The following is a 15,003-nucleotide window of genomic DNA, read 5'->3' as shown; positions in this document are numbered from 1 at the left end:
TAGTTTCTATGATTGATATTTCATAAAAATTTACTCCGACAAGCTCTAAAAATTCTAAAATTTCTCCCCGCGGTCCTTAATAATATTACAAGGCTATTGCAAAAAGAATCATAATTTTCTGATCATCCACGAATATTTTTTAAAATTTTATTCTAAATTGGTATTAGCCAGAAATGAGCAACTTGGAGTTCGGGTTTACCTATGCCAATTCTGACACCTGAAACGCGTCTAGAACGTCTGAAAATGCTAGGTTTGACTATAATATTGACTACATTCTGAGACGAGTTGTCGGGCAGCCAGATCTGGCTAAAAATGCGGTCTCGGCGCCAGTGAGCTATCATTGATCCGATTGCACCTAAATTAATTTCAAATTTTATTAATAATTATCATAAAATTATTTTTAAATTTTTGGGAATCGAAAAAGTGCGAAAATCTCACCAAGCGATTTGGACCGTCCGATTATCGCCTTTTTCAAACGGTATCCGATCGGAGCGGGACTAGTCGTATCTTGAAGATTTTACCTTACTGAGTCTATCGGTGGCGTCAGATTTCTGATCCGACGGTCGGATAGCCGAAAAAGTGGTCTGAAAGCCACTGTCATCACTTTCTCTCTCTTCGTTTCTTATCGGAAACTCCACCATTTCGGGCATGGCTGGTCGGAAAATGGAGCTAGGTTCGTGGGGAGTTGAAGCGATTTAGACCGTCCGATTATCACCTTTTTCAAACGGTGTCCGATTGGAGCGGGACTAGTCCTATCTTGAAGATTTCACCTTCCTGAGTCTATCGGTGGCCTCAGATTTCTGATCCGACGGTCGGATAGTCGGAAAAGTGGTCGGAAAGCCACTTCCATCACTTTCTCTCTCCTCTTTTTCTCTCTTTGTTTCTTATCGGAAACTCCACCATTTCGGGCATGGCTGGTCGGAAAATGGAGCTGGGTTCTTGGGGAGTTGGTGGCAACTTGGATCGCCGGCGTTGGTGGCCAGAATCGACCGAAAAATGGCCCGACTCTCTCTCATTTTTCCTTCCCTTTCTTCTCTCTCTCTCTCTCTCTCTCTCTCTCTCTCTCTCTCTCTCTCTCTCTCTCTTCCTCCCTATCGCTTGGCCGCCGCTCGACGCTGCCCGGGAGGGAGTCCCACTGTGCCTCATGGCGGTGCCGGGCCGAATGGCCGGAAAGCGAGAGGGAGAAAGTGAGGGGGGAGAGGGTAACGCGGGAGAGGGGGCTGCTGCTGAGTTTTTAATTTTCTAATTTTTTTAATTACATAGCTAGTTCCTTAACTTCTTAGAGGTGTACAATTCGGTCAAACATTATTTTATTATGTTAAAGTTTAATAAAACTCTAGTAATGATAAAATAAATATAATATAGGAAAAATTTAATTATTTTATTCTCATTTAATAAATTAATTTTAATTAAATTATTTATTTATTATTATTATCTTCCTTTATTTTAAAATCAATTCAAATAAATCCTATAATATTAATAATATAATATTTTCTTTTCATTTTATTTATAATTTAAAAATTTTGGGTTGTTACACACATTGTCAAAACAAGTTTATATTCAACAAATTCATTCAATTATAAAAATATATATATATTTATATTTATTCGTCCAAGTATTTCTTAAATATTTATTTGATTCCAACCAATTTAATATTTTTAATACTAAACAAAATTATTGTGATTTTATTAAATTAAAAATTTTAAAAATATTATGTGATTTTACACATATTTCAAGTAAGTTATTAAAGTTAATTTTTTTTTTATAAAAAGAATTTTAAAGTTACACACTGTTAATAAAGAGATAGAATTATTTAACATTTAAAGTTACACACGATTCCTAAAGAGATAGAATTACTTAACGTTATTATGGTAAATTATAATTTAGTCATTATATTTTTAAAATTCATTTATTTAGTTTTTTATATTTTAATAAACCTTTTATATCAAAAGTGTTCATATTTATTTGTATATATTTTTTAAATATAAAATAAAATAATATAATAATAAAATTTTTAATTAAATTATTTTAATGTGTATAGAATATTGAAAAAATAAAATGATAATATTATAATTACAATAATAAATATTATAAAATACAAGAACTATTTTATAACAAAATTTATAGTGTAAATTTATAATATTATTTTATTATTTTAAGTATAATTAATAATAAATTAAACGAAACATTAGACGAAAGTTTATTTAAATATTGAGAGCTAAATATATAAATATTAATATGTAAATTTATTAAATTTTAAAAACAAAATTATACTTTATGATTTAATAAAATTTAATTTTAAATTTAATTGACCAACATTTATTAATTAATTTCAACACAATTATATATTTAGATTTAGAGTAGTCATTTTTGTGTAATAAAAAATAAATTATATACCTAGATAATTGGACTAAGCGACATATTTTTTAATCCAAAATAAATATTTTGCCATTTTGGGGCCAATAACAAAAATTCATGAACAGTTCGTACCAAACGCAAACATATGCTGCTACTGCTTGGGAGATCTAATCTGAGCAATTAGCCAGTCGCCTATTTCGCCTGGAGATGGCGGGACAAGCTCAATCACCAAACATGGATCAATTCGAAGCTTACTTCAGGAGAGCTGATTTAGATGGAGATGGCAGGATCAGTGGAGCTGAAGCTGTTTTTTTCCTTCAAGGAGCCAATTTACCCAAACAAGTTCTTGCTCAGGTGCTCTATCATTTCAACCTTTGCTTTTGATTTTTTTTTTCCTCTTAGTTTGCTTATATATGCGTTTCAAATGATTAGTCTACGTGCTTCCTCGCGTTAGTTCGAATCTTGATCTAAATTAGGTCAAAGATGTATTTCTGGAAATTATCATCGGTTATGATATGCCCAAATCTGAAAATTTTATTTTGAGCCAACTCAGTTCTTCATTTAATTTATCAGTGGTTTGGTGCTTATTTTCAATGCTAAGTTCTTTGAAGATCTTTAAGGATATGAAATTTTGAAGGCCTAAATACTTTATGAATTATTTATTCTCAAAGGCTAGAAACTGAAACCTATTGCTTGTTGTATAGTTATGTTTTTTCTTATTGGATAGCTAGTGTTTTTCATTTATCACTGTCTGGTTGCCTTTTCATAACCTATGTTTCCGAACATAGCTTCCATGTTGATGCAATATATGAAAAGCAAAAAGGTGGATGATGCTTTCATGCTGATCACTTTACTAAGTTAAATGAATGGATAGTTTTGAGAATGTTCTGATTTGCACTGGTGGCTTTTATGTTAGCATTTGTAGAGAATTTGGTCTTTGGCAGTTTCATGGCATTGCTATGGTAGCCAGATAGTTGATACAGGATGATTGGAGGGCTACAATTATGTGTCGTATTGGAATTTTTTTTTCCAATTATGTTTCTCATTTTATGAAAAGAAAGAACTGAGGGTAATGCATCATGATACAAGTGCATGCTAATCAGTTTTCCCCCTCTATTATTTTCTCTATATGGTTGCAGATCTGGATGCATGCTGATCAGAGTCATACTGGCTTCCTTGGTCGTGGGGAATTTTATAATGCTCTCAAACTTGTGACAGTTGCACAGAGTAAAAGAGAATTGACACCAGACATTGTCAAGGCAGCATTATATGGCCCTGCTGCAGCTAAAATTCCACCACCAAAAATTAATCCTCCAGCCACTCCTGTTCAACAGGTAAACTCAATGGGTGCTGCATCTGCCCCACAGATGGGTGCAGTTGCCCCAACAGCATCTCAGAATCTTGGCTTTAGAGGGCCAGGAGTTCCAAATGCTAGTATGAACCAGCATTATTTTCCTTCTCAACAAAGTCAGTCAATGAGACCACCTCAGGCCATCCCTCCTGGAAATGCTTCCCGTCCTCCTCAGGGCATTATTAGTCCAGAATTCTCTAGAGGTGGTAGTATGGTTGGTCATTCTCAGGCTATGCCTACTAGCACTGCTTCTGGTCCCCCTCAAGCCATTCTTGGTTCTACTTCTAGTACTGGCATGCCAGGCTCAAACATCTCAACTGGTTGGATTAGTGGAAAGACAACCGCAGCTTTAACAGGCCCTCCATCCACATCCAATACTACTATGCAGCCACAAACTCAAGTTTCTTTGTTGTCCCAGCCAACTGCTAGTGATTCTAAAGCATCAATTGTTTCTGGAAATGGGTTTGCAACTGACTCATCTTTTGGAGGTGATGTGTTTTCTGCAATCTCTTCGACTGGAAAAAAAGAAACTTCTGTGCCTGCTTATTCTTCTAGTGGTCCACCAGCCTTAGCAACTGCAGTTCCAGCTTCTAGTGGAGGTCACCTCCCTGTTAAGTCCAACTCACTTGATTCACTGCAGAGTGCTTTGGCTATGCAACCTCTAGGAGGTGGTCAGCTTCAACGAGCCCAATCACTCCCAACATCAGGTCAACAAGTTTCAGCTTCAAGTTCTTCCTCACTTGCATCCCCTAGCATCTCACTTGGACTTGGAAGCTCATCTGATGATTCACAGATTCCTTGGCCAAAGATGAAACCATCAGATGTTCAGAAATATACTAAAGTGTTTGTGGAAGTAGATACTGATAGAGATGGAAGAATCACTGGTGAGCAGGCGCGTAATCTATTTTTGAGTTGGAGACTACCACGAGGTATGGATTTCTATTTTTCATATGGCTTTGGGCTCTAACGAAGTAATAATTCGTGGAAAATTAACCTAATAGGTGTTTCCATCTTATATAGGGACATCAAATGCTCAAAGTTGCATTATTTTAGGATGATGATATTCAAATATCCTATAAATTGATTCATAATAGATAATGTCTTTGTTGGTATACTTCGTATATTTCTTGTGTTATTGCATTCTAGCCTTGTGGAGTCCTTGTTTTTCCTCTGTGATTGCTTATGCTTAATGAGTCTATTTGCTTTTTCCAGAGGTTTTAAAGCAGGTCTGGGACTTATCTGATCAGGATAGTGATAGCATGCTTTCTTTGAGGGAATTCTGCTTTGCTCTTTATTTGATGGAGCGTTACAGGGAAGGTCGTCCTCTTCCTGCATCACTTCCAAGAAACGTTATGTTAGATGAGACACTATTGTCCATGACAGGTCAACCAAAAGTTGCTTATGGAAATGCAGCATGGGGTCAAAGCCCTGGTATACATATTGCTTCGTCCTTTATTTCTCTTATTTTCTTGTTGCACCTTAGATATTTTGATGTTCCCATCCCGCCTTCATGATCAGGTTTTGGACAATTGCCTGGAATGGGTATTCAACCGATAGCTCCTGCCACTGGTTTGAGGCCACCAGTTCCAGTGACCGGACCCTGGGCTCTGCCTGACGCTGTAATGGCATCTAATCAGCAGAAGCCAAGAGCACCTGTTTTGGAGGATTCCTTTCTGAAAAAAAGTGATGGTGGAGAGGAGAACTCAGTGCCTCAGGATGGAACAGCCTCAGATAAAAAGGCATCATGCTCTTTCTTTTTTCTCTAATATATTGTTTGATTGAGTTGGAATTTTTATTCTTAGATTTTTACATTCTAAAACCATACGTACATTCTAAAACCATATATACACTGCTTTGACTTGAGTATTAAAAACCATTTTTTCAATGATTCTAATTGTATTGCAAGAGTGGCAGAGGAGCATGACTGCATGATTTTGGGTGATTGCTTTTTGTACAAACTGAAATTTGGCTGAATTATTTGTTTATATATTGGTCATAACAAATAATTCCATTTTGAACTCTCTTGAGCTTTAACTTGAATTTCATTTATTAGTCATGTAGTCATGATGAAAATTTTGATTCTGAATTTGTATACCTGATCAACACATGGATGTGTAGCCTGCAGTTAGTGTTAGTGTTTGCAGTCTACTGCTAAGAGGTTCGTTGTTCTGTATTCAGTTATTTGTTTATGATGTAGATCTGCTCTTCAAGTGATCAAAACTCATTGTTTTGCATAATGGCTGTCATCCCATTGTTAGCAGTTTTTATCCTTCTTTTATTCCTTTTATTTTTTTCTTTCCTTTTTTTGATGACCTCTCATCAGAGCTTCTACAATCTTGTTTGCTACCTAATTTCTTAATTGAAAAGTACAAATGCACTTTTGGACAATATAAGGACTTTCTTAAATCTATTGTAGGTTGATGAACCAGAAAAGGTGATTTTGGATTCAAAAGAGAAGATTGAGTTTTACCGTACTAAAATGCAGGACCTTGTAAGTAGTTTCTATAATCTAATGTTTCACTTTAATTGTTTTCATCACTACCCAGTCTTTGTCAATATTAGGCATGCAATAAATGACGTGTTATGAAAAGTTTTGAATTATCAAAAAGGCTACAGAGTATGGCCTGGTTTTGGTAGGCTAGAAAGGCATTATACTTTATTTCTGTTTGGGTGGCTGGTGATGCTATCCTATGAGTGGGAAGTTTATACACAAATTCCAATCATTTGAGAGTTTTTGTTTGGAGCAAGATGCTGTACTGCTTGTCAGATTTAGTTGCTATACAGGATTATTACATAAGTAATTCATATAAAGGCACTAGATCAAAAACCAGTTTTATTTTTTGTGTTTGAATGTTGTTCTTGAAAACTTTAAGTTCTATATCATTATTTTTGGATCAACTTTTTCTAATCTTTTGGTCATCTTTGATCCATATCAGGTTCTTTATAAAAGCAGATGTGATAATAGGCTAAATGAAATCACAGAAAGGGCCTTGGCAGATAAGCGTGAGGTATTCTTTGAAATATAAGGATTAGGTCGCTTTCATGCATCAAGATCTGACTTCTACTGGCTTCATGCCAATAATTTACATTGACAGGCAGAGATGCTGGGTAAGAAATATGAAGAGAAGTACAAGCAAGTGGCAGAAGTAGCTTCTAAATTAGCTATTGAAGAAGCCACATTCCGTGACATTCAGGTAGAATGGTAGATATATACAGTGCCTGGGGATTTTTCCAACTGATTGTCTCTTGCAGCATTTAACTTATCTTTTATTTAGAAGTTCTCTCTCTCTCTCTCTCTCTCTCTCTCTCTCTCTCTGTGCATGCTCATGCATGTATCGTGGCCCTTTTATTTATTAAAGACCTAGATGCTTATAAAATTGTTGTGTGAAATCTTACTCCATGATAATTATTTCACCTGATAACATTTAGGAAAGGAAGTTAGAGTTGCACCAGGCAATTGTTAACATGGAACAAGGTGGAAGTGCTGATGGTATTCTTCAGGTGTGTTCTCACTTTTTAGCTTTGTTGAGTCAATGGAGATTTCATTCAACTCTAATCAGTTATTGGCCTGTATAGGTCCGTGCTGATCGTATACAATCTGATCTTGATGAGCTAATGAAAGCTTTGATTGAACGTTGCAAGAAACATGGGTTAGAGGTTAAGTCAACTGCAATAATTGAGCTTCCTATTGGTACTTTACTTTCATTCCTTTCAATTGTTTTTTAAGATTTTGACACAATTCTTTCCTTGTGGCTTTATGTAGTATGCAACAGGCATGTGTCTATGAATACTGCCCTTGTTATACTAAGGCATAACCAGCTATGTGAAAAGCTTTGTGTTGCATTTACTTGAAGTGTCATATTTTTATTTTTCACCCAGTCTCAAACAAATTGATATACTAATTTCACATTGATTTTTAAGGCTGGCAACCTGGAATTCAAGAAGGAGCAGCTGTGTGGGATGAAGAGTGGGATAAGTTCGAAGATGAAGGTAAATTTCTAGCTGGGAATCTTTTATCCCACATCATGTTTCCTCCTCTAACCTTCTCCCGGCGCCCTTTTTCTCCATTTCTTCCCCCTTCTTTTCAATCTCTTCCTTTCTCTAATTAATGCCACCAACTGTATGCTCTTAAATGAGAATTTGGACAAGTATCAGTAAAATTTTTATTTATGCAACATGCCGATACCTCTTTCAGGATTTGCCAATGACCTCACCATTGATGTGAAAAATGCTTCTGCCATGCAAAAGGAAAAAGCGTCACAAGATGGTAGTCTAACCCCTGATTCTTTATCAAATGGTGATGGCAAGTCTGGGAACTTTTTTAGTACTGGTGAACATGCCCTTGAGGGTGAATCTGCGTACACCCACAGTGAAGATGAATTGGCAAGAAGCCCTCAAGGTGGTTCAACTGGAAGAAATGCCTTAGACAGTCCATCTTCTGATGTTTTTGCAAAGAGTATTGATCCAGATGCAGAAACACATAGGTTTGGCTGTCCATCCATTTTTGTGTTTTGAATATCTGTCTCTTGCTTTATTTTGGACTCTTTGCCCAAAATTATGGTGGTGACAAACTTTTTTATATTTCTTGCAATAGAAGTTTTGATGAATCAACATGGGGTGCTTTTGACACTCACGATGATACAGACTCAGTCTGGGGATTTAACCCTGCTAGTACTAAGGTGAGCCTTATCTACCCTTCTGAAATATAAATGTGGGTATTTATTGTTAGCCTGAATCTGCTGCTTGGTTTGGGTGTTCAAGATGACATTAGTTTATCGATTCAAAGTTAATATGCAATTTTAATCATATAGATTAAGACAAGTGGGACAACTATGGCAAATTTAGGCATGTTCTTGTGGCCTCTTGTGGGAAGGTTAGGTGGATTTGACTACTGGACATTCCTCTTGTACTTAAAATTTTTACCCTAGCTCTTCTAAGCTTTCTAGGTTTCCAGATTTAACTGTAGTGGACAATCAAGCTGTCCATGGATGTCTACTAGTTTTCTAGCATTTTATTACACCGTTCACATGCGTATCTCTGTACATTCATAGAATTTAATGAGATCCAAAATTTATTCTTTGTTGATGTTGTGTCGTTGTATTGGAGGAAACTTCCTGTGCTGCAAATGGAACCAATTGGACAGTTGCCTGACATTGTAACTGATTCATACTCTTTGGCTGGGCATTCTTATTGGTGCACCTTGTTTTTAGCTTTGCAATTAATGCCATGCACAAGCAAAGAGTTTGTGAGAAAATAGAACAGAAGAAGAATATTGAGAATGATTGAAGAGCTTGATTATTTCCTCAAGCCAATAGTGTCAATTTATAATCTGTATAGGACAACTAAATAGAAAATACAATCCTAATTAAATACGTAATTATAGCAACGATTCTAGCACCTAAATATATTCACACAATCACTACGGATACGCATATACTAGCTATTTATGGTACATATCTTAACACTCTCCTTCAAGCGGGAGCGTACAAATCATATGCTCTAAACTTGTTACAAATATATTCAATCCGAGAGCCTCTAAGAGATTTTGTTGGGATATCTGTTAATTGGTCATTTGAGCTAACAAAGCTAGTGGCAATACACCCAGATTCAATCTTTTGTTTGATGAAATGACAATCCACCTCTATATGTTTCGTTCTCTCATGAAACATTGGAATAGAGGCAATGTGAAGTGCAGCTTGATTGTCACAGATTAGCTGCATTTGTTTAAGTTTCCCATACTTCAACTCTTGGAGAAGTTGTTTCAACCATATAAGTTCACAAGTTGCCAAAGCCATAGCACGATATTCTGCTTCTGCACTTTACCTAGCAACCACATCTTGCTTCTTACTTTTCCAAGAAATCAAATTACCTCCAATCATAATGCAATATTCTGAAGTAGACCGTCTGTCTGAAGGAGAACCTGCCCAAAAGGAGAACCTACCCAATCTGTATTTGAGTAACCAATAATCTGTGAATGACCTCTGTCTTCATATAATAGGCCTTGTCCTGGAGCTCCTTTAATATATCTGAGTATCCGAATAACTGCATTCCAATGACTACTACATAGTGCTTGAAGGAACTGACTGACCACACTTACAGCAAATGAGATGTCTGGGCGTGTGATTGTAAGATAATTGAGTTTTTTAACTAATTTTCAGTATCTATCAAGATCCTCCAATTGCTCTCCCTGTCCAGGAACAAGTTTGACTTTTGGATCCATAGGACTATTTGCGTGTCTACAGTCTAACATGCCCGTCTCTGTCAGTATATCCGAAGCATATTTCCTTTGAGAAATGGCGATACTTGTCTTGGAATGTGCCACTTCAATCCCCAAGAAATACTTTAGCTTCCCAAGATCCTTAGTTTGAAAATGACTGGACAAGTGTTGTTTGAGTTTTGAGATCCCAACATGATCATTTCTTGTAATAACAATCTCATCAACATAAACAACGAGATAAATGCACTTATCATGGCCATTATGGTGGAAAAATACTGAATGGTCAGCTTTACTCCGAGACATTCCAAATTGTTGGACTACAGTACTAAACCATCCAAACCATGCTCTCGGAGATTGTTTCAAGCCATATAAAGAATGCCATAGGCGACACACCAAACCATACTCCCCCTGAGCAACAAGCCCTGGTGGATGCCTCATATAAACTGCCTCAGCTAGCTTGCCATGTAAAAAGACATTTTTGATATCCAGTTGATGAAGTGGCCAGTGATGGATGGCAGCTAAGGAAATAAGAAGGCGAACCGAGGCAATCTTAGCCACAGGAGAGAAGGTATCACTGTAATCGAGGCCAAAGATCTGAGTATAGCCCTTTGCAATAAGGCGAGCTTTAAGTCTATTAATCTGGCCATCAGGCCCCACCTTGACTGTATAAACCCATCGACAGCCAATAGTAGATTTGCCTTTCTGTAGTGGCACCAAATCCCAAGTGTCATTGTTATGGAGAGCAGTCATCTCTTCAACCATTGTATTACACCATCCTGGATGTTCCAAAGCTTTTCTAGCAGTCTTAGGTACAGATACATTAGACAAAGTGGTGACAAAGCATAGTAGGAAGGAGACAAACGATGATAACTCACAAAATTATAAATAGGATGAAGATTTCGAGACGAACAAATAACTTTTCAGATGGCAATGGGAGGAGGAGCATCGTCTGTTGAAGGCGAGACCGGAAGATGTGAAGATGAAGGAGAGCAAGAGTCACTAGGAGCCGGTGTTGTACCTGTATTAAGCAAAGGAGCATCAATGGTGTTAGTGGGAGGATGAGGACGACATGAGTAGACGTATAGAGGTGGTGGACTGATTGGTGGTGGAGGAAGAGTAGGAATTGATAAAGCGATGGGAATAAAAACTTTGGATGCGGTTTTGGAGGAAAAATAGAGAGATATTTCAAAGAAGGTTACATTAGCTGACACAAAGTATTTATTTGCAAGTAGATTTTAGCATTTGTAATCTTTTTGAAGTCTAGAATATCCCAAAAAGACACATTTTATTGATTTGGGCTGAAGTTTGTCTTTGCCAGGAGTGTAATCATGAACAAAACAAATACAACCAAATACACGCTGGGACAATTGATGGGCATCTTGGTCGGGAAACAAAATGGAATGAGGACTCTGATTCTGCAAAACAGAAGAAGGCATTCGGTTAATTAAGTAACAAGCAGTAAGAATAACATCTCCCCAAAAACGAAGAGGAACATTATGCTGAATGAGTAAAGTACGTGCAGTCTCAACTAGATGACGATTCTTTCGTTCGGCAACCCCATTTTGTTGATGGGTATAAGCACATGAAGTTTGGTGAGTAATACCCTGAGAAGATAAGAAATGAGTAAAGAGAGTAGGCAAATATTATTTTGTATTGTCACTACGAAGTATTTTAATAGAAACGCCAAATTGATTACGTATTTCAGTAGAGAATTTTTGAAATATAGAGAATAATTCAGAACGAGTCTTCATTAAAAATAACCAAGTGCAACGAGAATAATCATCAACAAAAGTAACAAAATAATGAAATCCCAAAGTTGTATTGACACGACTTGGACCCCAAATGTCTGAATGGACAATTTCAAACATGGACTTAGCCCTATTATTGACTTGCTTGGGAAAAGAAACACGACTTTGTTTCCCAAGTTGATAGGACTCACATTCAAAAGAAGATAAACTAGAAAGACTAGGGACTAATTTTTGTAATTTGGAAAGACTCGGATGACCCAGATGATTGTGAAGAAGATCAGCGGAAGTGGTAGAGGCAAGAGCAACTGGAGAATTTGAAGTAGAAAGATGGTACAACCCTTGTGACTCACATCCTACTCCAATCATCTTCCCGGTACTTTGGTCCTGCACAACAATAGAGTCAGCTGTAAATGTGACAGAACAATTGAGATTTTTACTCAATTTACTTATGGAGATTAAATTATATGGGCATTCTGGAGTGAACAAAACTGTAGTTAAAGGAATAGATGGAAAGATTTTTACTTCTCCTATGCCTTTAATTAAAGTTTGTGAACCATTAGCCAAAGTAACTTTAGACAAAACCGGAGGAGAAACTAGAGATGAGAGAAGACTTTTGTTACCAGATATATGATCAGAAGCACCAGAGTCTAGGTTCCATGGACCAGTGAGCGAAGATTGTGTGAGACAAGCAAAGGAATTACTAGAATGAGCACTGCTAGAAGATTGCTGTTTGGCTGTTTGATATTGCAAATACTCCTTGTAATCAGCTCCAGTTAATAGGATAGAATTTGACACTTGATCCTTTCCATCAGGTAATGGAAGAATACCATTTTCACTAGATTGAGCCATATGAGCAGTTGATCGGCCCACATTATTTGACTGAATGAGGCGTGGTGGTCGACCATGAAGGGCCCAACAAGTGTCTCGAGTGTGATTACTCTTATCACAATAAGTGCAATGGAGCCTTTTACCCTTGCCTCTCTGATAAGTACCCTGTCTCGGTTGGTTTTCACTTTGTGCAGCTAAAACTGAAGATTCAATTTGGGAGAAATTATTCTTATTGAGTGAGATGCGTAGAAGCCTGACAGACACATCCTCTAGAGTGGGAATAACTGGACTAGTTAATATCTGGTCTCTAACAAAATCAAGGTCAGGTCTTAGCCCAATCAATGTCAAAACTATGAAGAACCTGTCTCGATGTTGCTCAGAAATATTATCAGTACATGGTATAATAGAATTAAATTTATCTTTCAATGATTCTACCTGTCCCAAATAACTAGACATATCTTGTTGATTTTGCTGCAGATGAATCATATCTGATACTACCTTATAAATATGCTACACATCATTTGTATATAAGGTTTTCGCCTTAGTCCAGACTTTGCAATAGGTTTTACAAGACTAAAAAATATTAAGTAATTTTGGGTCTAGAGAATGCCACAAGTGACTACATAATTGAGCATCAATCTTAGTTGAATTAGCTCTATTTGTTAAATCTATATCTATGGCATTTTTAACCAAGTGGTCATTGCCTGCCCCATAAACCATAATTCCATTGATGCAGCCCAAGACATATAATTTTGACTTCCTACTAATTTAACAGTAGTAATAGCTGGTGAATTACTAATGGAAGAAAATATGGGTTTGAGAATCTCAGAACCTGTGTTGGATATAGGTGTGAGAATATCAGAACCTGTGTTGGAGGTTGGATTGGAGGACTCCTCAATCTCAGACATGTTGGCAAGATAAGCACACTGAAATGTTGCTCAGAAATACGTCAGAAAGGCCTACTGTATGAAGTGGTAGTGACAAAAAAGTGAGAAACAAGTGACGGGACAAGCGTGGTTGAGGCTGATCTTGGGCTGGGTAATCCACTAGGCTAGGCTGTGACAGCCACAGACTCTCAAAAAGTAACTGGAAAAAGAAGGTAGTGACAAAAAAGTGAGAAACAGGTGACGGGACCAGCGTGGTTGGTTGAGGCTGATCCTGGGCTGGGTAATCCACTAGGTTAGGCTGTGACAGCCACAGACTCACAGAAAGTGACCAGAAAAAGAGAGAAAGTTCCTTACTATGAGGACTTTGTTTCAGATTTCAAATCAGACCCACCAAGGGCTCTGATACCATGTGAGAAAATAGAACAGAAGAAGAATATTGAGAATGATAGAAGAGCTTGATTATTCTTTCAAGCCAATAGTGTCAATTTATAATTTGTACAGGACAACTAAATAGGAAATACAATCCTAATTAAATATGTAATTATAGCCACGATTCTAGCACTTAAATATATTCACACAATCACTACAGATATATATATCCTAGCTATTTATGGTACATATCTTAACAGAGTTATACCATTAAAGATCAGTGCCATCTACTTTTACCAAAAGAAAAATGATGGGGGTTCAGTAAAGCTTTATGGCTGCACATTTGCTGCTCTTATTCTTTGTTTGACTACTATGAAGGGTTTCTCTTGATTCATTTAAATCAAGCCACTTGGATGCTTATGGCATTTGGTGAATGACTTATATTAAGTATTTATATGAATTGTATTATCTGGCAGGATTCAGATTCTGATAAGCACAGAGATTTCTTTGGAGCTGGTGACTTTGGTGTGAAGCCAATAAGAACGGAATCCCCCCCCTCGGAGACTATGATTCAGAAAAAGAGTCCATTTTTTGAAGATTCTGTTGCTGGTTCGCCAGTCTCTAGGTTTGGCAACTCTCCAAGATACAGTGAAGCAGGGGATGGCTTTGATAATTTCTCAAGATTTGATTCCTTCAGCATGCAAGAAGGTGGATTTTCTCCACGAGAGAGGCTTACAAGGTTTGATTCCGTAAGCAGCACAAAAGACTTTGGCCACAGTCGTGCCTTCTCGTCTTTTGATGATGCAGACCCATTTGGCTCCAGTGGACCATTTAAGGTTTCATCAGACAATCAAACTCCAAAAAAAGGTTCTGAAAGTTGGAGTGCTTTCTAGCCAACAATCCAATCGTCCATTATTTTATCTCCTTGCTGCTAATTTCCTCTCCCATTTTGTTTTGGTTTTGTTAATTGTGGCCATTTTTCCCGTCCTGTATAGGTTGGACAAAGAGCTGGACTGTTGTAAAGTTATTTGATATGGCTGTGCTGCTTTTTTTTTTCCTCCCTCCGGATATAACAAGGAAGGTTGGTTTGTTTGTTTGTTAGTTTTTGGTAGCATCCAAAGTTTGAAAAATATATTACTTGTTTTTTGAGTAACAAATTCTGGAAGACCAATGAGAACTGATTTTTTTTTATCTCTTAACCATAATTTCGAATGTAGCCTTATAGAATCCAAACGGTTCAGGGTG

At 37.0% G+C, this 15,003-nt stretch overlaps 1 protein-coding gene across 2 annotated transcripts; it reads left to right on the top strand.

Annotated features, from left to right (window-relative positions):
• The first annotated feature begins 2,442 nt into the window (after positions 1–2,442).
• LOC110654402 (uncharacterized) lies at positions 2,443–14,949 on the top strand. 2 transcript variants are annotated; one of them, XM_021810372.2, is made up of 13 exons: positions 2,443–2,712; positions 3,498–4,638; positions 4,922–5,140; positions 5,228–5,448; positions 6,126–6,200; positions 6,646–6,717; positions 6,805–6,903; positions 7,139–7,210; positions 7,286–7,400; positions 7,631–7,699; positions 7,905–8,193; positions 8,307–8,388; positions 14,235–14,949. In XM_021810372.2, the coding sequence occupies exons 1-13, from the start codon at positions 2,566–2,568 to the stop codon at positions 14,649–14,651; spliced, it is 3,018 nt and encodes a 1,005-aa protein (XP_021666064.2). In that variant the 5' UTR covers positions 2,443–2,565; the 3' UTR covers positions 14,652–14,949. The 2 variants fall into 2 exon arrangements, with proteins under 2 accessions (XP_021666064.2, XP_021666063.2); XM_021810371.2 differs by having other exon boundaries at positions 2,444–2,712; positions 8,304–8,388.
• Positions 14,950–15,003: the final 54 nt, after the last annotated feature.

This window comes from Hevea brasiliensis, chromosome 12 (assembly GCF_030052815.1).
Source record: "Hevea brasiliensis isolate MT/VB/25A 57/8 chromosome 12, ASM3005281v1, whole genome shotgun sequence".
In the NCBI taxonomy this organism is placed as follows: domain Eukaryota; kingdom Viridiplantae; phylum Streptophyta; class Magnoliopsida; order Malpighiales; family Euphorbiaceae; genus Hevea; species Hevea brasiliensis.
This window is presented reverse-complemented; position numbering and strand designations above follow the sequence as displayed.